The sequence below is a fragment of the Phocoena phocoena genome, chromosome 10, assembly GCF_963924675.1.
Source record: "Phocoena phocoena chromosome 10, mPhoPho1.1, whole genome shotgun sequence".
NCBI classification, from domain to species: domain Eukaryota; kingdom Metazoa; phylum Chordata; class Mammalia; order Artiodactyla; family Phocoenidae; genus Phocoena; species Phocoena phocoena.
The window spans coordinates 40,581,449-40,605,781 of record NC_089228.1 but is presented as its reverse complement, the minus strand read 5'-3'; the positions used below and the strand labels follow the sequence as shown (position 1 = coordinate 40,605,781).

Here is a 24,333-nt window from a genome sequence, read left to right as displayed (position 1 = left end):
CCCGCATGCAGTGCAGCAGCCCCCAAAAAAAAAAGAATCAGGCCTCATGGATATACAAATAATAGTTGACATACAAGGCTAAGGAAGAAAAGGAGTTGCTTTAGAAAGAAAAAGGAGTTTTTAATTAAGAATTTAGCTTAATCAAATCCTTTAGAGAATCCTTTAGCAACATCACTTTTGTACAAATCCTGTTTAAAAGAAGACTGAATGATTTAAAAAAGAAAAAAGAATGACGTATATATTATTATAGAATAGCATTACTACAGAGGACTAAACTTTCTCAGTGTAGATTTGGCGGGGGCAAGATAAACTGTTCGAAATTGACTGGGTTCATAAAAACCTAAGCCAGAGTTCGCAAAGCAAAAGTGAAAATGTGATTATTTACTGGTCTTTTTGTTGGACTCTATTTTTTGATCTTTGTCAAAAAGGAAAAAAAAAATCAAGGACAGACGAATAAGATCCCTTTCTTAAGATTAGGGAACTATGACTTACTCTTCAGCTATTAGACAAGTGAAGAGCACAGCTGCTCTAAGTGACTGTCTTAATCTAACTAATCTGCTTTCATCTCCAACATATGTTCTACTACAGTCTCAGTTTTATAAAGTACCTAGTGTGTCATGATAGTTTCCACTAAGTTTGAGTAACAAGAATGATTCATCTGGATCAATTAAAGATATAATTCATTAATGAGCATAAGAATATGCTTAGCCTGAAGAAAGATGACTAAAGATAAACAAATTATCTTTTTATAAGTACTTAAGAGCTATGTATAAAAACAGTAGCTTTATTTTGTATTGCTCCAAAAGGCCAGATGAGGACTAACGGGCACAGATTTCGCTCAGGTAAGCCTATTTTCACTAGACATAAGAATGCACGTACTATTTTATAATAATTTGTCTTCTTAGTGGCTTCTATAAATGCCCAGCTTATATCAAGCACTTTAAAATGCCTCTCACCAACCAGTTATGTATATGAAACTCACTGAATAAAATCCAGAGGGTTGGGTTGATTAATTTTATTTCTATTCTTTCACAAAGATCATGTAAGTTGTATCAGTCTACTCACAAAATTCTTAAGGAGTACCACTTAAAATATTCAATATTTTGAAGTTAAACCTAATTTACAACTAGCTATAAATGAACGTAATTGTAAGAGGCCCGCTTTATCCTTAAAAAAAAAAAGTTGTTTTTTTTTTTTTGCTTTTTAAATAGGAAAAACTTCTGATGGGTCTAACTTTAAGATGAAGTCTTTTACCTTATCCACAGTGGAAAATGTCTTCATTTTAAAAAATTCTGAATGCTTAAAGGGATGATGGCTAAGTTGATTCTCAACTAGAGGAGAAATTTCCAAAAGGAGGTAGGTGGTTAGGAGACTATAAATTTTTTTAAAGGCATATTCAACATATATTTACATTGGGAAAACAAGATTATCAAAGAGAGGTGAAAGAAAGTCAACTGAGAATCTGTGCTCTAGGAATTTATTTTTATTATCCTAGTCTCATTATACCTTGTTTCATGTTAGGGATTTCACCATTTAAAACTTAAAGACTTATTATGCTATTGCCAAGTTTAATCTACTAGCAACAGATTTTGAAACACGACAAAAGAAAACTATATTCTAATCGAGTTCCAGCTTGTAAAGTACCTAAAGATATTTTTCAAAATGTTCAGAATGGTGCTCGCTTCTGTAGCATATATACTAAAATTGGAACGATACAGAGAAAATTAGCACGGCCCCTGCGCAAGGACGACGTGCAAATTCATGAAGGGTTCCATATTTTTAAAAAGAAACGAAGTTGAGTTATTTCTAGTGACGTGGATGGACCTAGAGACTGTCATACAGTGAAGTCAGAAAGAGAAAAACAAATACCGTATGCTAACACATATATATATGGAATCTAAAAAAAAAAAAAAGGTTCTGAAGAACCTATGGGCAGGACAGGAATAAAAACGCAGACGTAGAGATTGGACTTGAGGACACCGGGAAGGGGAAGGGTAAACTGGGACAAAGTGAGAGAGTGGCATGGACATATATACACTGCCAAATGTACAACAGATATCTAGTGGGAAGCAGCCGCATAGCACAGGGAGGTCAGCTCAGTGCTTTGTGTCCACCTAGAGGGGTGGGATAGTATCAGGAGAGTGGGAGGGAGACGCAAGAGGGAGGAGATATGGGGATATATGTATCTATATAGCTGATTCACTTTGTTATACAGCAGAAACTAACACACCATTGTAAAGCAATTATACTCCAATAAAGATGTTAAAAAAAATGTTCAGAATGAAGTAAGCAAAAAAAATCCAACGTAACTTTTTTCTTCTCTAAAAGCAGACTATTTTGCTGGAGTTTTGTTTCACTTTCTGCCACAGTTTCACATGTAAAAGAAATTTAAGAAAAACTGGGCTGGTCTATATACTTTTTTTAATGTACTTCTAGAACCAAAGAGGTAATGGGACCAAAAAAAAAAAATTTAGACATCCCCTTCCTGTGTGTAGGGTGGGGGGGGAGGGGAATTGGGGGACTGTACACCATCAAATCTAAATAGGTAAATACACTTAAAAATTTTTTTAAGTTACATTTTATCACACAACCATATTTCATACAATTGAGCTCATATATTCTGAACTTTAGAAAGTTATTTTTTTTCCTACAAAACGAGGTTAATACTTGTCCAACAAGTACTAATTTGGCTTACCTTTCTGTTAAATAAACATTTTCTTCAATCAGATCAAAGTAACAAGGCATCTTCCCTTGTTTGGCACATTCCTTCCACCGCTGTGGGTCCCTGAAGTCCTCCATGACACACGAAGGCCCAACCAATGCTGAGCCTAGAGGCACTGCTGTCTCTCCCTGCTCTACCTCTACTCTAACTTTCTTTCTGTCCTGAAGCTCACCATCACTTTCAGAATCACTCTCCAATTCCTGTCTCCTTTTTTTAAGAGGCCCTCTATCTTTCATATCATTTTTTTCTAAGTTTTTCGAAAGATCTTTCTTCTCATTCACAGCTAAAGAGTCCTTAATGGAATTGCTACTTATTTCAGGTGCTTGCACGGACCCCTTGTCCTTCTGAAGGGACAGAAAAAATTTACTGGACTGGCTTGAAAAGTGAGATCCTCCACGTTGATCCCAATTCTCCTCCTCTTCACGGTCATCTGTTAAGGAATCTGGTACCTGCCCTTGAATTCGATCATACACAACCCCAGTTCCAGGCGGTCTACCTGCTGATCTTGGATCCCAGTAGCCATTGCCTTGCCAGTAATTACGTGTCCCACTATACTGTTCTGCACTTTGCTGATACTTGTGTCCACCACAGGCTCCATAGCTGCTGTCAGGTTGCTGATATGTGGTAGTAGGCTTTTCTTGTTGAGAGAAGTCCCACCCTAGATTTCTGAGCTCTTCTGATGAACGGAAACCATCCACTCGGGAGATCTCACAAGAAGAAAAATTTGACTCTGTTTTTCCCAGTCTACTATCTGGCCTGTTAGGGAAAGTGGTCTGTTGCCGAGACTTACTTGAGACATCTTCAAAATCATCAGAAGAATAAACTGGCAGCTCTTCTTGCTGCCTAGAAGTTATTTTGGCTTTCACTGCTTCCTCAGAATTTGGATGACCTAGAGGGTCAGATTTTATGTCTGTATGACTTGTACTATCAACCCCATCACTCTGAGGATGAGCAATTTCAGACATGTGATTATCTATCTGTTTTCGGCTGGGCTGTATAAAAGAAATTTCTGAATTCTTCTCTGTTGCTTTATGAAAGAAGAACTTCTCAGTTTGAGGACAGGCTTTACTTGCTATACTCTCAAATTTTTCCTCATATGAATGCCTCCTTGGCTCCAGTCGCTCATCTTCCCAGTGGTCAGAATAGTGTCTATAACTTTGACTGCTCCGAGAAGAACAAGGACTTGTTTCTTCCATGGGCAAAGTAGAATTCTTTGGCACAACCACAACAGACTGAAGACGGTTTCTTGGAATACTGCTATCATCAGAATCTGTATCTTCTGAATCACTTTCATCACTTGAACTTTCGGAAGAACCAGAATAATCTTCATGGACAGTAGATACAATCTCTGAGGCATGACCACTACTGTCACATTTTAAGGTATATGTTACACCATCACTGTCCTCCATGATTAAATTCAAATCACAAGAAGAAAATACAACTTCTGAATCATCAGAAGTATGTGCATGTCCTCTTCCACCTTCTTCATCTAAAGAGATTTCTGGTCTTCCTCTTCTATCAGGCAGTATGGAATTCCCTTCTTCTTGAGCCTCTTGCACACATTTCCCAGATAGTCCATTATTATGCCTGTTTTCCCAGGAAGCAAATCCTCTTCCTGAATCAGGAAGGCCACTACCTACTTCTATTATTTCTTTCTCTGCATGCTTTAAAAACTCTGAGCTTTTACTCTTCAGCACAGCATCCAAAACTGAAGATGTATTATCTCCACATTGCAAGAGAGTTAAACTGTCTACTTTTATTCCTGGTGGAAGACTCTGAAGAGATGAAGCAATACATGAGCTCCCTGTAGGTTGGTATAAATCATCAAAATGATTAATAGAAGCTGAACTAGTACTACCAACACTCTGCTTATATTCTCCACATGCAAATTTTGAGTGCTGATCTGTCAGACTTCCATTATCACATATAACTGTTTTTGATTTCAAATGCATGTTCATAAAGCTATTTGAAGAAATCTTCGTTACTAAAGGCTCAGTATTTTCAGCTCCGGAATGACACAAAGAAGGGCGGCTGTCGTTTGAAGTACAGTATATATCTGAATCTTTGGTTTTACAGCAAGAAACTCTCACATCAACTGGTTCTTTAACTACTGTTTTGGAGTAATCTATAGTCATAACTGGCAAAGATACGAGTTGATCCTGGTGTGGCGACACTGGAGGTTCTGTTTCTCTAAATGGGCTTTCTGACTTACTATGCTGCATGCGAGTATCATCCAAGTCTTTTTCTTTACATCTATTAATATTTTGAAATCCATTTGATGAAAGCATGCACGTTTTGACCAAAGGGGATACCTCTGATCCAGTCACACTATCATCAGAAGACATCAAAACAGTGTCACGTTTAGAAGTGCAAAATGTTGCCAAATCAGATTCTGCCCCAGGAGATCCATTTATATTAAATTCTGTGGGACAATAACTTCTTAATTGATCATTCTTCACTTTACATAGAGAGTCTAATTCCTTAATACTATCATGGCTATCATGTCCTATAAATTCAGACTTAAAAACAGGTAACTCATCTAGCTTTTTAAAAGTAGGTGAATCATTTAATCGATTTGATGGAGATGGAGACCCAATCTTCTCTCTTTCAGGAACTTTACTAATCATTCTTAATTCACTACCTTTTGAACAAGGAGTCTGTAAACTAAAAGAATGAGACTGTTTGATTTCCTCATTCAATTCTGTACAACAGAAAGAATTTTTAAATTTATCAGACTTGGGTGCAGGTTTTGAAGGGGCAGATTTATAACGGGAAGCACTGTTACCGTGCTTGGAATATGATGACCCCCGTCGGAATCCCAGTTCATTAGTGGGAGAACAACATCTTTTCATTGCTTCATTTTCTGAAGTCCTTTTGGATTCTCTTTCTAATTTTGAGGAATACTTTCCTCTTTTCTCCATCTCTAAGTAAGAGGACTCAGTTTTACAGTCTCGATCAGATTTAGAATAGGAGGATGGTGTCCTTAGGTCTCTGTAAGAGGAAGAATGAGATGAGGTGCGCCTTGAGTATGTCTTCTTATACTCATCTTCTGAGTCAGAACTTTCTCTTGCCCTGTTATCTGTATATGGCCGAGAATAGCGTGCCCTCTCTCGATAAGGGGAACTCCTATGGTAGCGACGATCAGAGTCATAATAATGGGATCGTTCTGACCGAGAATAGGATGAACTAGTTCTAGAACCTCTGTCAGATCTAGAACGAGACCTGCTCCGCCTTCGCTCTCTCTCTGATCTACAGCGAGAAGATATATAACGAGTATCTCTTTCAAGTTTTGAGTAGCTAAAATATTTATCATCTCTCTCTGTTTTAGATCGTGAAGATTTCCCTAAATCCTCACTTTTTAAAGTTGCTAAGCTCTTTTTTGAATCTCTTTCTTTTTCAATGTTGGCTGAAAATTTTAAATCATGTGATCTTTGACTTGAGGAAGTCCGTACAGAATCTTCATCAGATTCTGAACCAAGAAAGGTGCCTTCAGATTGTGAGGATTTCTTCTTAGAACCTGTTTTTTTAGACCCCAGACTACTCTTAGAACTATCTGGAATTTCTTCTTCCTTCCCAATATGGGAATCTTCTTTTTGTGAAGGAATATCTGCTTGCTCATTCAAACTGTGAGTTATGTGTTCTTCTGAACTATTAGATACAGGGTCCTGCTTAGTGTCCACTTCTGATGATTCTGGTACAATTGTAACTGGTGGTTCCTTCAACGCTCTAGCAGCTACATCTACTGGTGCTGTCATCAGAACTGTCACTGGTGTGTGTGGCAAGGCCACTGGCTCTGTTACTGGTGCTGGTAATGAGGGTGTTGTGGCTTGGGGAGGTGGAGGTGGTGGAGGTGGAGATGAGGGTGGCGAGTCTACAGTTGTTGATTCTGCTATGACTGCTGGTAATGGTACTATGGGAGGAGATGGAGATGCCACTGCTGTGGTAGAAGTCAGCAGTGGCCTGGATGTTACATGAAGCAGATGTTTCTTAAAATGGATTTTGCCCAATTCTACCCTTGATTTCGGTGGGGAAGATTCTTCTGTAGTAGATAATGTATCTCCAATGTCCATTTTAATTTTAGGGGTCGAGTCTACTTGAAGAGGTACAACTGGGGAATTTGGAGTATCATTTTGCTTTTCACTGCCAAGTGCCGTCAGAAACCTGTTCTGCAAAGTTTTCTTTGTAAGGCTGAAGCTGAATGACACCTTCTGTCGTCCCTGTTCCTCCAAATTAACTTTTGTCTTGGTGCCTTTGGGCAAAAACCGACTAGAAGCAACACCTTTGAACATTGGTCCTTTGATGAAACCTGTTTTCTGCACATTTTCAATCTTTGCCTATAAATGAACAAAAAAAGCAGTTACTACTACAATAAAGTTACTTTCAAATGGCTAGCATCACAGTTTAAAATGTAAGGGAAATGAAAAGTCCTTTTTAATGACAAACAGCATGAATTTCATTAAGCTATATATGCATTTTTAAAAACTCTTTATTATGGAAATTTTCAAACATACCCAAAAGTACAGAGAATAGTTTAATAAACCTCTAAGTAAACATCCTCAGTTTCAACAATTATCTATATTTTTCCATTCTTATCTTAAAGAATTTTATCCAGTTTTATAACTATTTTCCAGGCAGAATTTTTAATGAGAATTTAAAAAATAATCTGATGTGTATTTCAAGATACACTACAAGAGGACATGTGGATAGAGAGCAACAGCTAACATCTCAGTAATGAAAATACTTTGTTCTTGTGTCCTATCTGAGAGAAACATCAGAAGTCATTATAACCAGTGGTCTTCTGGTATCACATAGAATCACTTGGGTACTTGGTAGACATATAGATCTGTGACAAAACTCCAGGAAATAACAATTCAATAGCTCTAAGGTGAATAAGAAAGTTTGGCTTGTTTTGTTTTTTGAGAACAAGCATCTCAGGCAATTCTGAGGGACCTCCTAGATTTGGGAAATCACTGGTATAGAGCAGTCTCCCATCTCACTCATTTCACAGATGAGGTAACCAAATGGGGACCAGGCCTTTCTGCCTTCCCGGAAATTACTCTGTCCTGGCACACTACTACTGCATCTGCCTGGGCCCCACACACACAGGCCATGCTGATTTATAGTCTGATCCTACCGTGAACGACAACTACAAAGTATACATCTAAGAAGACTTCACCCTTCTTTATTTGCCAAACCACCAAAGGAACTGATGGGCGTTAGAAGTTAAAGGCATAACCTTGGTTGTAGGTAGAACAGCAGAAAAGTCTATAGCAACAAACTCAAGCCTAAATTAAAGATAGTACACTTGCCATCTACAACATTTTTCTAACTGACATTCTTTAATCAAGTCTGGCTATTTAAGAGAACAGTTTTCCACTTCAACATGGTAAAATCTGAGATCAGTTTTCAAAATTATACAGTTACCATTCAAGTGGGAAAGCAAATGTTTTCACATGCATTATCACAGAGCAGTGGTCTTCAAATACTTTTTAAGAAAGAAAATTCACTTTTCAAATTGAATTTTACATGGAAGCTCAATGCGTAAAAACAGGTAAAAAGCTTGTCTCCGAAGTTGCCAGCTTCCTTTACCTTGACTAAAGCTCTTGAAACTCCGAAGTCTAAAAACCATTTTCTTGAGATATACAACATCCCTCACTGGAATGAATTACTATAGATCCAAAAACAAAACTAAGCAAAAACTATTACTTCATTTCACATTCAAAATGATAGCTAAATTTTGAATGTTTTCAAGCTCATAATCGCTGAATACCTAATTAAATTATACATACCTCATTTTCTTCTTCTCTATTGTCATCCAGCCAAGAAAGCATGCAAAAGAATAAAAAGAAATCATAAATACTTAAAACCGATTGAAATGTAAGTTGTTTTTTATTAAAACTTAGGATACCTACAACCTCCAGGTATATTCTATATAGGCTGTCCGTTCCTTCATAGCCTTAGTTACATTTAGCATAGCAAATGTTTAATGAAGATAGTGTCATGCACTGTGCTAGATGATGGAGAGAAAAGGTGAATAAAGCAGAGTCCCTGCCCTCAAGAAGCTCTTACAGTTTCCTGTAAATACAAAATATGATTTTGTTATAAAACTAATTCCAACATAATGGAGTAAATACAAGGATAGAAATATGCACAAATGTAACAGCAATGAGGAAGATAAGCAACTCAGTTTAGTGGAAGGATAGGAATGCAAAGAATCCTTTCTAAAAGAAAAATTAGTTTTTGAAGAATGAATTTGAAGGGAGATCCTTAACGAAGGAAGATCCCAGGCAAAGATATAGAGATTAAAACATAGAACAATATGAGCAAGGAAACTATAAAATAATGTTATCTGAGTATAAAGCATAAGGCAGAAAGAAGCCAATAATTAGCCAAAGTAGGGAGCAGTGGCCAGGTCCAGAGACCAGGTCTCTTATGATGAGAAACATTTTATCTTATGAATTAGTGGTTCTCAACCTGTTCTGGTATCTGTTCAGCAGTCCCTTTGCTTAATGCAAGGTTTACACTCTACATCAGAGCATGTGGCTTTCTGAGCTCACAGTTATATTCTAACAAAGATAACCACACTATGTCCTGACTGAGGAATCAAAAGCTAAAAGTCTGGTGTATACCAGTGCACTGAAGCACACTGGGGGAAGAGAAGATACAAAAGGGTTTTACGCTATAACAGCCAGATTTGTATTTTAAGCCAGTGTCTCTATAGACTATGTGGCAAGACTGGAGTACAATAATCTGTCTTAAATGCCCCTTAAAAGAAATGTACTAAAAATCCTTTTCCTAAATGTAGGCTTTACTCCACCGTAATTCAGTGCATTCACCAGAGTCCATGGTAGCCATACAAAACAAAGTAATGAAGGGGAAACAAAGTTGGCAATACATGGATGAGATCTAAAGCAGTGCCAGGGTTAAACACTTTTTCCTACTCTAAAACCACAAAGACTACAGAGATGTGACCTTAGAACTGCTGTATTTCATCAATTCTATGATATACATTTTTCCCATGTATAACACCTCTACACAATGCATCATACTATCAATAACACCACAGTCTAATTAGCAGAGTTTTTTCCTTTCTTAGTGATTAAAAAAAATAATTGTGTCTCACAATACGGCATACTACATTCAATTTAAATTAGTACCATGTGAAATTTTTTTTAAAGAACAGAAAAGGAACCTGGAGATGTCCAAGCATTTGGAATGTCATTCGTATTTGTACTCCTCTTTTCAGTGGATGTTTTAGAAAAAGCATTCGTGGTTGTCTTCACGGTATCCATACACACCAAGTGCTGGAAATACTGAGGTTACCAGAACCCTTTCCTAAGTCTCAGCACTTATACTTTGGATAAACAAGTGAAAAGAATTCTGACAAGCTGTAATCAAAGTGATCACATGATCAAAGGGCTAAAGAAACATTATAAATATGGGACTTGAGTGGGCATGTGGGGGGAGGAAATAAAGTTTCAATTCAGAAATCAGAAAACTGCTTGACAAAGATAGCAAGGCATTTCCCATAACTTGATAATATTTTTTAAATTTATAATAAAAAGGGGACTTCCCTGGTGGTCCAGTGGTTAAGACTCTGCACTCCCAATGCAGGGGGCCCGGGTTTGAACCCTGGTCAGGGAACTAGATCCTGCATGACGCAACGAAGACCCTGCATGCCTCAACAAAGACCCTGCATGCCGCAACAAAGACCCAGTGCAGCCAAATAAATAAATAAATATTTTTAAAAATAAATTTATAATAAAAACAATATAAGCACATACAGAAAATATGGGGGAAAATATCCAATTTTTCTCATCTTAAAATCATTTCATGTTAATAGAAATCAAATTACACACAAGCAAAAAGAAAAGTCCATAATCCAACCCATCCAGAGACAACTGCTGCAAACACCTTGGTATACAGAGCCTTCTAACACTTCTTTTGTGTGTGGGGAGGGCGTTAAAACAGAGATTTTTGTTTTTCTTTTTGAGTACAGTAATCATACCATACAAGCCATTCTGTACCTTGCTTCCCCCCGCCCCATCATAAATACAGCAGGTGAGCAAACGATGTGTTTAGATCAAAGGAAAAAAATGGAATCACTGCAACAGATGCAGGAGGGAATGATCTTGAGAGAAGGGGATACAGATGAGTAAAGACATAGTTAAGTTTCAAAATAAAGCAAGAATATTCCTTTTGGCCTGTATTTCTCTCTGACATCATTAGTTGAAAGTTAGGGGCAGGGACAAGGTAAAAGACTTGGAAAAATTCAAGTGTGGGGAACAAAAATGGAAGCAGACTATAATCTTCAATGTTGCTGCCCCAAGTTGGAAATTACTAATTTATAATCAGAGTCATTGGCACACTTATGTTACTTCCCCTTGCAGCATTAGGCTATCTAGAAGCAATGAGGACAAACTGATGAGTTACTCTATCAAGTTGGGTGGGACAAGAGAGGTAGAAGGCGGCAAGGGGCTGAGAGAATTGAAGGCATTCCCAAGAATGATCCACAGATAATAGAATAGGGAGTAAAATCTGAAGGAAGATGAAAAACTGAAGGAACAGGGTAGGGACAAGATAGCAGCAACTTCAAAGAGTAGATTTGGTGGAAACCAGAAAGAGAAGTAGAAGGGTATCGTGAAGGAATTGGACATTATGGTCAGACTAATATTTCAGAGTTGGAGTACCCTTCAGAAGATAATACCTAGGTGTGGCCAGGTGAGTAGACTGCCACAGCAATAAGAGGACAAGCCCTTTTTAAAGATATTAATGAAATTGTGAGGCCATAATCAATAGCAAGAATCAGCCACAAATGTTTCTAATAAACGAACACTTGCGGGGACTTCCCTTGTGGCGCAGTGGTTAAGAATCCGCCTGCCAATGCAGGGGACACGGGTTCAATCCTGAGTTGAGGAAGATCCCACATGCAATGGAGAAACTATGCCCATGCGCCACAACTACTGAAGCCCGCGTGCCTAGAGACCGTGCTCCACAACAAGGGAAGCCACCACAATGAGAAGCCCACACACCATAACGAAGAGTAGCCTCCACTCGCTGCAACTAGAGAAAGCCCGCGTGCAGCAACAAAGACACAACGCACCCAAAAATAAAAAATAAATAAATAAATTTATTTTCTTTTTAAAAAAAGAACACTTGCTTTGGTAAATAATATAATGTCAAGAGCAAAGAATAGGGTTTTTGAAGGAAAGTTGTTGGAACAAGGGTATGGAAGCCACAGGTAAGAGTACTGAGCCTCCTGTGCCCCTGCCATAAAAAATGAGGCATGCGAAAACAGGCATTTAAGTCTCCAGCATGGGATTGTGCTAGAGTGCCTTATTTCTTCTTTTGAAAAGCTACTACAGAAGAAAAACCAGAGGAATACCGCAGCCAGTTTTCTGTCAAAAACGTACAGTATGCAGATCTGCAGCTTACTGAAGAACTATAAAGAATTCTGACTAATCCATGTCAACACAGAGACAAATCTCTATTAGGTCACAGGACACACGTGGGAAAACACTTAATTTAAGACTTTTAGTCATAGCAATCTCAAAGAACCAAAGAATGACATGATTATTTAAATCAACAACCAACCAACTTCTCAGGCTAGAACATAAGTAAAGTTTCCAAAGGGAGGCCTGGTATAATGAGAGATATTTGGCCATATCAACAATATTCATAAACGTAAACAAGTTGGATAGTAAGAATCTATTCTAGATACCATGTTACACAGAAAATGTTTATAGTTAAAACGGAAGTATTTTTATTTACTGTGGATAAAAGACAATTTAAAGCAGTGGTCCCCAACCTTTTGGGTACCAGTTTCATGGAAGACAATTTTTCCACGGACTGTGGTGTGGGTGGGGGGGTGGTTCATGCAGTAATGCGAGTGATGGGGAGCGGCAGATGAAGCTTTGCTCGCTGGCCCACCGCTCACCTCCTGCTGTGCAGTCCGGTTCCTAATAGGCTGTGGACCGCTACCGGTCCTTGGACCAGGCGTTGGGGACCCTTGATTTACAGATCCTTAGTGATTTATTTCAAAATATCAGAAAACTTCCAAGATAAAATAGTCTTATTTTGCTCAATTCCAAAACTTGGGACCTATGACCAAGAGAAGTATAGAATGACAGATTTTACCTCATTTTAATTTAGAACATTTTAAACTAGTTTTCCTTTTCTATTTGAAAAAGTAACACATGTATGCAGGGGGAAACTGTGTAATACAAAAAGATATACAACTAAAATTAGATCTCTCTATGTAGTGGCAACCATTGTTAAGTTTCGTACATCCTTCTAAAACTTGTGTGCATATATGAGCAAATACATTACTTTTGACTCTGGGAGGGCTCACGCCAAGGAATACTTTCCAGAACTTCTGCTGCCAGGGTCCTTGTCCTCACAGTGAGCCACAGCCACCCACCGCCTCTGCAGGAGACCCTCCAACACTAGCAGATACATCAGAAATACATCTACACGTGGAACAACTCCTACAGAACACCTACTGAATGCTGGCAGAAGACCTCAGACCTCCCAAAAGGCAAGAAACTCCCCACGTACCTGGGTAGGGCCAAAGAAAGAATAAACAGAGACAAAAGAATAGGGATGGGATTTGCACCAATGGGAGGGAGCTGTGAAGGAGGAAAGGTTTCCACACACTAGGAAGCCCCTTCGCGGGCGGAGACTGCGGGTGGCGGAGGCGGGAAGCTTCGGTGCTGCGACGGAGAGCACAGCAACAGGGGTGCGGAGGGCAAAGCGGAGAGATTCCCGCACAGAGGATTGGTGCCGACCCGCACTCATTAGCCAGAGAGGCTTATCTGCTCACCCGCTGGGGTGGGCGGGGCTGGGAGCTGAGGCTCGGCTTCGGTTGGAGCGCAGGGAGAGGACTGGCGGCACGAACACAGCCTGAAGGGGTTAGTGCACCTAGCCGGGAGAGAGTCCGGCGCGGGGCGGGGGGAGAAAGTCTGGACCTGCCTAAGAGGCAAGAGACTTTTTCTTCCCTCTTTGCTTCCTGGTGCGTGAGGAGAGGGGGTTAAGAGCACTGCTTAAAGGAGTTCCAGAGACGGGCGCGAGCCAAGGCTAACAGCGGGGACCCCAGAGACGGGCATGAGACGCTAAGGCTGCTGCTGCTGCCAACAAGAAGCCTGTGTGCGAGCACAGGTCACTATCCCCACCTGCCTTCCAGGGAGCCTGTACAGCCCGCCACTGCCAGGGTCCCGGGATCCAGGGACAACTTCCCCGGGAGAACGCACGGCGCGGCTCAGGCTGGTGCGACGTCACCTGCTTCTGCCGCCGCAGGCTCACCCCGCATCATGCCCCTCCCTCCCCCCTGGCCTGAGAGAGCCAGAGCCCCCGAATCAGCGGCTCCTTTAACCCCGTCCTGTCTGAGGAAAGAACAGACGCCCTCCGGCGACCTACACGCAGAGGCGGGGCCACATCCAAAGCTGAACCCCAGGAGCTGTGCGAACAAAGAAGAGAAAGGGAAATCTCTCCCAGCAGGCTCAGGAGCAGAGGATTAAATCTCCACAATCAACTCGATGTACGCTGCATCTGTGGAATACCTGAATAGACAACGAATCATCCCAAATTGAAGAGGTGGACTTTGAGAGCAAGATTTATTATTTTTTCCCCTTTCCCTCTTTTTGTGAGTGTGTATGTGTATGCTTCTGGGTGAGATTCTGTCTGTATAGCTTTGCTTTCTCCATTTGTCCTAGGGTTCTATCTGTCCGTTTTTGTGTTTTTTTACTTTAAAAATAACTTTTTTCTTAATAATTATTTTTTATTTTAATAACTTTATTTTATGTTCTTTTATCTCCTTTCTTTCTTTCTCTCTTCCTTCCTTCCTTTCTTCCTTTCTTTCTTTCTTTCTACTTTTTCTCCCTTTTATCCTAAGCCATGTGGATGAAAGGCTCTTGGCTCTGCGGCCAGGAGTCAGTGCTGTGCCTCTGAGGTGGGAGAGCCAACTTCAGGACACTGGTCCACAACAGACCTCCCAGCTCCACATAATACCAAATGGCGAAAATCTCCCAGAGATCTCCATCTCAACACCAACATCCAGCTTTGCTCAATGACCAGCAAGCTACAGTGCTGGACACCCTATGCCAAACAACTAGCAAGACAGAAACACAACCCCACCCATTAGCAGAGAGGCTGCCTAAATTCATAATAAGTCCACAGACACCCCAAAACACACCACCAGACGTGGACCTGCCCACCAGAAAGACAAGATCCAGCCTCATCCACCAGAACACAGGCACTAGTCCCTTCCACCAGGAAGCCTACACAACCCACTGAACCAACTTTAGCCACCGGGGACAGACACCAAAAACAACGGGAACTACGAACCTGCAGCCTGCAAAAAGGAGACCCCAAACACAGTAAGATAAGCAAAATGAGAAGACAGAAAAACACACAGCAGACGAAGGAGCAAGATAAAAACCCACCAGACCTAACAAATGAAGAGGAAATAGGCAGTCTACCTGAAAAAGGATTCAGAATAATGATAGCAAAGATGATCCAAAATCTTGGAAATAGAAAAAACGCAAGAAACATTTAACAAGGACCTAGAAGAACTAAAGATGAAACAAGCAATGATGAAAAACACAATAAATGAAATTAAAAATACTCTAGAAGGGGTCAACAGCAGAATAACTAGGCAGAAGAACGGATAAGTGACCTGGAAGATAAAACAGTGGAAATAACTACTGCAGAGCAGAATAAAGAAAAAAGAATGAAAAGAAGTGAGGACAGTCTCAGAGACATCGGGGACAACATTAAACGCACCAACATTCGAATTACAGGGGTTCCAGAAGAAGAGAAAAAAAAGGGACTGAGAAAATATTTGAAGAGATTATAGCTGAAAACTTCCCTAATATGGAAAAGGAAATAGTTAATCAAGTCCACGAAGCACAGAAAGTACCATACAGGATAAATCCAAGGAGAAACACGCCAAGACACATATTAATTAATCAAACTGTCAAATATTAAATACAAAGAAAACATGTTAAAAGCAGCAAGGGAAAAACAACAAATAACACACAAGGGAATCCCCATAAGGTTAACAGCTGATCTTTCAGCAGAAACTCTGCAAGCCAGAAGAGACTGGCAGGACATATTTAAAGTGATGAAGGAGAAAAACCTACAACCAAGATTTCTCTACCCAGCAAGGATCTCATTCAGATTTGATGGAGAAATTAAAACCTTTACAGACAAGCAAAAGCTGAGAGAGTTCAGCACCACCATACCAGCTTTACAACAAATGTTAAAGGATCTTCTCTAGGCAAGAAACACAAGAGAAGGAAAAGACCTACAATAACAAACCCAAAACAATTAAGAAAATGGGAATAGGACCATACATATTGACAATTACCTTAAATGTAAATGGATTAAATGCTCCCACCAAAAGACACAGACTGGCTGAATGGATACAAAAAAAAGACCCACATATATGCTGTCTACAAGAGACCAACTTCACACCTAGAGACACATACAGACTGAAAGTGAGGGGATGGAAAAAGATATTCCATGCAAATGGAAACCAAAAGAAAGCTGGAGTAGCAATTCTCATATCAGACAAAATAGACTTTAAAATAAAGACTATTACAAGAGACAAAGAAGGACACTACATAATGATCAAGGGATCGATCCAAGAAGAAGATATAACAATTGTAAATATTTATGCTCCGCAACGGGAGAGGCCACAACAGTGAGAGGCCCGCGTACTGCCAAAAAAAAAAAAAAAAAAAGCTATCTCTGATATAGGTCAAAACAGCACTTCTCTCCCCCAAGTCATACTCATCAACTACTCTTATACCCCCAAACAGTTGCAACTTTAATGCCGAATGTCTATATAGATATTAAGTAAAGCTATTTTCTTTAAACAAGAAATCACTTTGTAAACAAACACAGCTGATCTCGAATGTTTCGCTGTACAGTTCCTAGTCAGTGAGGAAAGGCAAGAATATGACCCCGAATGTTAACAACTATATATACCTGAAATCTGTTTCTAAATTTGTCTTCCAAATCAGCTTGCAGGAACACTTGAATGAAGTGAATTATGTTCTCCTGTTCAAGCAATTTGTTCTCCAAAACCCATAATTAGGCTGCATGGGGATCTAATTTGAACATTTTAGGGCTTGTTACATACAAATGAGTTTCACTACTTTTATTTATTACTTTGAGTTAAATCTCTTAAATTATCTGTTTTATTTTCCTCATTAGCAAATTGTAGGAGAGGGGATATCCATTACCAAATAACCTTCAAAACACAGAATGCATAAATGCTGAAATTCATTTTTACTACTAGTCAATAAATCACAGCAGAAAGAGCTGAAGGTAGTTCTCAGTAACCTCATTACATTATGTATACTACTGTCTTATAGCCCCATTATTAGACCACCATCACCATTACAAGTAGCTAATAGAATATTTTTCAGGTACTTTGTTAAATGCTTTACATACATCTAGCTCATCTGATCCTCAAACCTAAGAAGGGTATACTACGTATTTGTATTCCCACTTTTACAAATGAAGAAACCTACAGTTATAGTTGGCAAAGTGGCAGAGCCAATTATTCAGGCTGTTTGACTGCAGAGCCCTTGCTCTTTAAGTCAAATATTTATTAGCTATTACACAAAACTGGGAGAAAAGAGTAAAAAGTTTCAGAGAAATGTATTTTGATTCAGTATAATAGTCAATGTATCTGCCTAACAGAAGGGGCTGTATCATGAAATAAAGAGTAACAGAAGTGTTCAAACTAGAGTCCTGATGATCATGTGTCTGTGTTTCAGGGCAATCAAACAGATGGTGAGTAATAGCTGTACTTTATAGCAGAATTCTAGATAATAAATGCAACAATCATCAATGGTAGCAAAAACCCAGTAGATTAAAGTTTGATGAGGAACTTTGTAATGAATGGATCAGAGTGACTAGACCAGAATCCACTGATTAATTCTGGCATCACTAAGAGTAAGACAACAGGGTATGTGACCCCCACATATGATGCAATAGGTAACTGATAAACTACTGGCAGTCGTGGGGGTGAGGGGTCTGATGTAACTACCAGTCTCAAAAAAATATATAGCAAACATATAAGGAGACTATCACAGATTAAGAGAGATTTGAGATCTAGTAATCTCATAATGGGACTTCCCTGGTGGTCCAGTGGTTAAGAATCCACCTTCCAAAGCAGGGACGTTCGATCCCTGGCCAGGGAACTCGGACCCCACATGCTGCAGAGCAACTGGGCCCTTGTGCCACAACTACTAAGCCAGCGCTCTGTGGAGCCCACACGCCACAATGAAAGATCCTGCATGCAGCAACGAAGATACCGTGTGCCACAACTAAGACCTAATGCAACTAAATAAATATTTTTTTAATTCTTTAAAAAAATTACATAACTATTTTTTTAAAAAGAATGAACAGGGATGATGTACTAAATAACATTAAATATTTCCTGCCTATTGCACTAGATATGATAATGGCATTGTGGTTATTTTTAAAGCTTCTCTTATTTCTATATATTAAAGTATGAAATGAGAGAATATCTGGCATGCTTTAAAATATTCCAGTAACAACAACAAAAAAGTAGGGGACAGATGAAACCAGAATGGCAAAACGTTAATAACTGTTGAAGCTGGATGAGTACACTGGGCAGGGGCAAGGGTATTCATTATACCATTCTCTCTTGTATGAATGTTTGAAATTTTCCATAATAAAAAATTTTTAATGTTTAATTGCAATATGAAAGAGGATAACAAATCTCCAAACAAGTAAACAACAGGAGACCATGTGTGCACATGCAGCAAGCAGAGAAGTATGCTGGCAAAAGATATGTATTCCTTTTAGTATCCAATCACCCACTTACCCACAATCAGGGCCCATTTACCAGGTTGTGGCTAAGCATTAATCCCCTGACCCAAGCAAAAGTAATCACCAGGATTCACCCAATTGATTTAGCATTTATCTCTATGGTTGTAAGAATTTAACTCCCCAACAATAACCCCCCCCAAAAAATCATAAATATGTAACCATAGTAAACATTATGCTATGATGGGAAGTATTTTCCATAAATTAACTTTTGCCAAATAACATCAATACATAATTCTACTTTACAGTCATTTAAAAAAATATATTTATTTATTTATTTGGCTGCTCCAGGTCCTAGTTGTGGCATGTGGGATCTGTAGTTGCAGCATGTGAACTCTTAGATGCAGCAGGTGGGACCTAGTTCCCTGACCAGGGATTGAACCTGGGCCCCCTGCATTGGGAGCGTGGAACCTTAGCCACTGGACCACCAGGGAAGTCCCTACTTTAGAGTCATTTTATTTGAAAAGACTCAAGGTGAGAGACTTTAAAAACAAAAAACAAAAAACTCAGCAATGGTAAATATAAAACTGTTTTGTGTTTGGGAAGGAGAATATTAATATTCTGAATATTTGAATCCATTTTCCACCCATCTGCCATCTCTCTGGATAAGGCACCACTGTGCTAAATTTTCATTTCGTGTGAAAATTATCTTTTGAGTTCTCAAGGTAAACCTAAGAACAATAGAGTATTTTGTACATCATTTTGCAAATGAGAAGTCTGGATGCAATTTCCACTTCCAGATACCAAATTCCAGATAAATACTATATAATAATAATAATGTATAATGATAATAAAGCTAGCTATTCCATAAAATAGAATTATATCAGAACTTCTACACCATGGGTTTTTTGTTTTGTTTCTCAAATGTCAAGTTATACTATATTACAATTTAGAAAATGTAGCTCATCTACAGCCATAGCCGTCAAGTCCCTAGCCACTCTAAAATATTCCCGCCATCACAGAGGGGCAGTAAGTGACATAAACAACTCACTGTAAGAGGTCAAATCCTATGCTCTATGACAAAGAAACACTGCAAGTTGACAAGGTAGATGCACACCTCACAGAGAAACAACAAAGGGTAAAATAAAATGATAAAAGGACTATGACAGGACTATGACTTAGAATTAACAACAGTAACTAATACCATACCCAGAAGTTGAACTAGGCAGCTGGTTTTCATGCCTACCATCTACATCGATGACAGCACTGAAAATCAAAGCTGACACTATGTAAACACTAACCAGTATACGGTTCAGCCAGAGTTTTCTGTTCTAGGGCCTTATGTCCAGAAGGCATGCTCCATCCAATTCCTTTTCTCCCCCATTATATGTTTTCAAAACACCTGATGAGGAGGCATAACAGAGTAATATATAAGAGCAAAAGCTTGAAAAGTCAGTCAAACTGGATTTGAAAACCAACTCCAATACTTTTTAACACTTTTTAACCTAAGATGCTAAGAGAAATGGTGGCCAAACAGATTATCTATAAAACTGAGATAGTAGTACTGTAATTACTTCAAAGATGATGAGCAGAGAATATCTATTTAAAACCCTCCGTACAGAAAATATCTGCAAACAATGCAACGGACAAGGGGCTAATATTCAAAACATACAAACAGCTTATACAACTCAGTATCAGAAAGAACCCAATCAAAATATGGGCAGAAGACCTAAATACAGACATTTTCCCCCAAAAAAGACATACAGATGGCTAACAGGTACATGAAAAGATGCTCAACATTGCTAATTATTAGAGAAATGCAAATCAAAAGCACAATAAGGTTATCATTTCAAACAGGGCTGAATGCCCATCATCAAAAAGTCTACAAATAATGTTAGAGAGGATGTAAAGGGAACCCTTATACACTGTTGGTGGGAAAGTAACTTCGTGCAGCCACTATGGAAAACAGTATAGAGGTTCCTTAAAAAACTAAAAATAGAACTACAGTATGATCCAGCAATTCCACTCCTGGGCATATATCCGGAAAAAATGAAAACTCTAATTCAAAAAGATACATATACACCAATGTTCATACCAGCACTATTTACAATAGCTAAGACATGGAAGCAACCCAAGTGCCATCAACAGAAGACTGGCTTAAGACAATGGGATATATACATACAGTGGAGTATTACTCAGCCATAAAAAAGAATGAAATATTGCCACTTGTAGCAATGTGGATGGACCTAAAGAATATTATGCTTACTGAAATAAATCAGACAAAGACAAATACTATATGATATCATATGTACAATCTAAAAAATAATACAAATGAATCTTTATACAAAACAGAGACTCAGACACAGAAAACAGATTTATGGTTATCAAGGTGGGGAGGGGACAAATGAGTATAGGATTAACAGATACAAACTACTATACATAAAATAGATAAGCAACAGGGATTGACTGTACAGCACAGGGAATTATACCCAGTATCTTCTAATATAACCTACAATGGAATACAATCTGCAAAAAAACCAAATCACTATGCTGTACACCTGAAACTAACACAATACTGTAAATCAACTACACTTCAGTTAAAAAAATAAAAAGTGAAACCCTCCATGGAGCACCTGCCACATAGTGCTCAACAAAGAAGAACTGTGAGCTATCTGAATTACATATTTGAAACATTCTCTAACAATAGTCTTCACTACTAGAAAATAAACATGGGGCTTCCCTGGTGGTGCAGTGATTAGGAATCCACCTGCCAATGCAGGGTACACGGGTTCGGGCCCTGGTCCGGGAAGATCCCAGATGCTGCGGAGCAACTAAGCCCATGCGCCACAACTATTGAGCCTGCGCTCCAGAGCCCGCGAGCCACAACTACGGAAGCCCACGCTCCGCAACAAGAAAAGCCACTGCAATGAGAAGCCCGCGCACGGCAACGAAGATAGCCCCCGCTCACCACAACTAGAGAAAGCCCGCGCGCAGCAATGAAAACCCAACGCAGCCAAAAATAAATAAATAAAATTAATTAATTAATTAAAAAAAAAAACAACCCTGGTCTTTTACCACAGACAGTTTGAGAAACACTAACCCAGAACATGCACGAATTGTCTTTATTCTATTTGGAACCCCTTACTTTCTAAGTAATTGATAATTGAGTGCCTAGAGCCCGTGCTCCAAAACAAGAGAAGCCACTGCAATGAGAAAGTACGTATTTATTTTTCTACTTTGGGGTAGCAGACAATGCTAAGTTGAAGCATATACAGAAAGTGTCCACTTTCTGTATGTTAGGGTTTAACTGCTAATAAAGTTCTATTCTTCACTCCTTTCACTCCTATCGTACCCAACAGACCAAGGAAAACAGAAAGCCAGGCTTTCACTTTAAAACAATGCCTCCAGAAGAGTGCAATGTGTGGGGATTAAACAGACCTTATGACTTTAAAAAACAAAACCAAACAAAAAGGTTCCCAGAAGCTTCACAGTGCTCATCCAAAAATCTTTTGGATTTCTTTCTTCCTTCCCAGATTCCTGAAAATACACTACAATCATTTTTTACCTGGGGCTTTGAGAAATTTTCAATATGTTTAGTTAGACCACATGCCATTTATTAAGACATTTCTTCCAGCTTCTAGCCCACACTTTCCACACTCTAGTTTGTTTAAGTATGATTAGGACCCTATAAACTACATTTCTCCTTGGATAGTAATAGCATGTGCTAGAGGAAGAATCAAAGGCTGGAAGAATAAGAAGGAATATATATGCTCCTTATTATTGGTCACAGTTTCTATGTGTATGGATGGACCCATTAATGCATTTCATCCTGGCACTGATTCCAGTTTCTACCTTTTTTCCAAAATCCCAGACCAGCCTGACTGCAATTCCTCACACACAAGAACCAGTTGTCCAATACCCCTCCTTTGGAAATTTCAGTTCCAAGAGGGGCCCTACTCCAAGCTTCTGGGTTCTGGTAACCACACCCTCTTCCCTTTTTTCTCCCAGCCCTAGGGCAAGTAGCTACTTCTGCCTTTCTGTTACCTCAGTGTCCCCTTTTCATTTTCTTAGTTCTCCAAAAACGCTTTTAACCAATTCCTCATGTTAAATTCTGTTCTCTTGACTAGTATGAGAAGAACAATATGAAAGTTTAAAACTCTTTCCTTGAAAGCTTATTATAAAAGAGAAACAGAGGCTTCCCTGGTGGCGCAGTGGTTGAGAGTCCGCCTGCTGATGCAGGGGACACGGGTTCGTGCCCCAGTCCGGGAAGATCCTACATGCCGTGGAGCGGCTGGGCCCGTGAGCCATGGCTGCTGGGCCTGCGCGTCCGGAGCCTGTGCTCCGCAATGGGAGAGGCCACAACAGTGAGAGGCCCGCGTACCGCAAAAAAAAAAGAGAAACATAAAATACAAGTAATTATTCCAACCTGTGATATCACCACTCTAATGCCAAGTTGGGGCTTCTTACCAAGCCACTCTAAAAGCATGAAACTGGGGACTTCCCTGGTGGCACAGTGGTTAAAAATCTGCCTGCCAATGCAGGGAACACGGGTTTGAGCCCTGGCCCAGGAAGATCCCACATGCCGCGGAGCAACGAAGCCCGGGTGCCACAACTACTGAGCCTGAGCTCTAGAGCCTGTGAGCCACAACTACTGGGCCCATGTGCCACAACTACTGAAGGCTGCACGCCTAGAGCCCGTGTTCCGCAACAAGAAAAGCCACAGCAATGAGAAGCCCACGCATCACAATAAAGAGTAGCCCCTGCTCGCTGCAACTAGAGAGCTCCCGCGTGCAGCAACAAAGACCCAATGCAGCCAAAAATAAATGAATAAACAAAATTTTTTTTTTGCGGTACGCGGGCCTCTCACTGTTGTGGCCCCTCCCGTTGTGGAGCACAGGCTCTGGACGCGCAGGCTCAGTGGCCATGGCTCATGAGCCCAGCCGCTCCGTGGCATGTGGGATCTTCCCGGACCGGGGCACGAGCCCGCGTCCCCTGCATCGGCAGGCGGACTCTCAACCACTGCGCCACCAGGGAAGGCCCTAAACAAGTAAATTAAAAAAAAAAAAATAATAATAATATAAAAGCATGAAACTGGGATGGGTCATGCTTTCTGGAAAACGTAACACAGTTAAAAACTGTACATAAGCAGTCTTGAAAATGAGACACTCAATATATGATTGTTCATTAGTGCTCTGCAGCAAGTGTATGCAAATTTTTTATAAAGAGACAGAAAGTAAGTATTTTAGGCTTTGCAGGCCCTGCAGTCTCTGTCACAACTACTCAACTCCCAACATTTTTTTGTGAAAACAGCCATAGACAGGGACTTCACTGGTGGTCCAGTGGTTAAGACTTCGCCTTCCAATGCAGCGGGTGCGAGTTTGATCCCTGGTTGGGGAGCTAAGATCCCACATGCCTCCTTGGCCAAAACCCAAAACATAAAACAGAAGCAACATTGTTAACAAATTCAATAAAGACAAGAAAGAGAGAGAAAGAGAGGAAGGAAGGAAGGGAGGGAGAGAGGGAGGGATGGAGGGAGGACTAGAGGGAGGGATGGAGGGAGGACTGGCGGGAGGGGCCACAGACTGCTGTGAATGAGCAAGCATAGCTGTGTTCCAATAACACTTTATTTATGGACATAAAATGATATGAAGTTGAAATTTCTAACATGTCGCAAAATATTATTCTTTTCATTTTTTTTTAACCATCTAAAAATATAAAATCATTCTTAGTTCACAGGCTGTGCGAAAACATGCAGGCAGGCTGGATTTGGCCCAGTGGCCTGTTTGCCAACCCCGTTCTAGATTGTG

The 24,333-nt window shown here is 39.8% G+C and overlaps 1 protein-coding gene and 1 non-coding gene across 2 annotated transcripts in view; one reads left to right on the top strand and one right to left on the bottom strand.

The window, feature by feature from the left end:
* The window catches only part of SETD2 (SET domain containing 2, histone lysine methyltransferase), a 112,002-nt gene that overhangs the window by 75,422 nt on the left and 12,247 nt on the right, over nt 1-24,333 (bottom strand). The window contains exons 2-3 of the mRNA XM_065885394.1: nt 8,512-8,527; nt 2,696-7,056 (exon numbers count right to left, since the gene is read on the bottom strand). Of these exons, the coding sequence (XP_065741466.1) occupies nt 2,696-7,056; nt 8,512-8,527 (4,377 nt within the window). The remainder of the gene's footprint in view (nt 1-2,695; nt 7,057-8,511; nt 8,528-24,333) is intronic.
* LOC136130133 (U6 spliceosomal RNA) lies at nt 1,675-1,781 on the top strand. Its single transcript, XR_010656325.1, has one exon. It is a non-coding gene; the product is annotated as a U6 spliceosomal RNA (small nuclear RNA).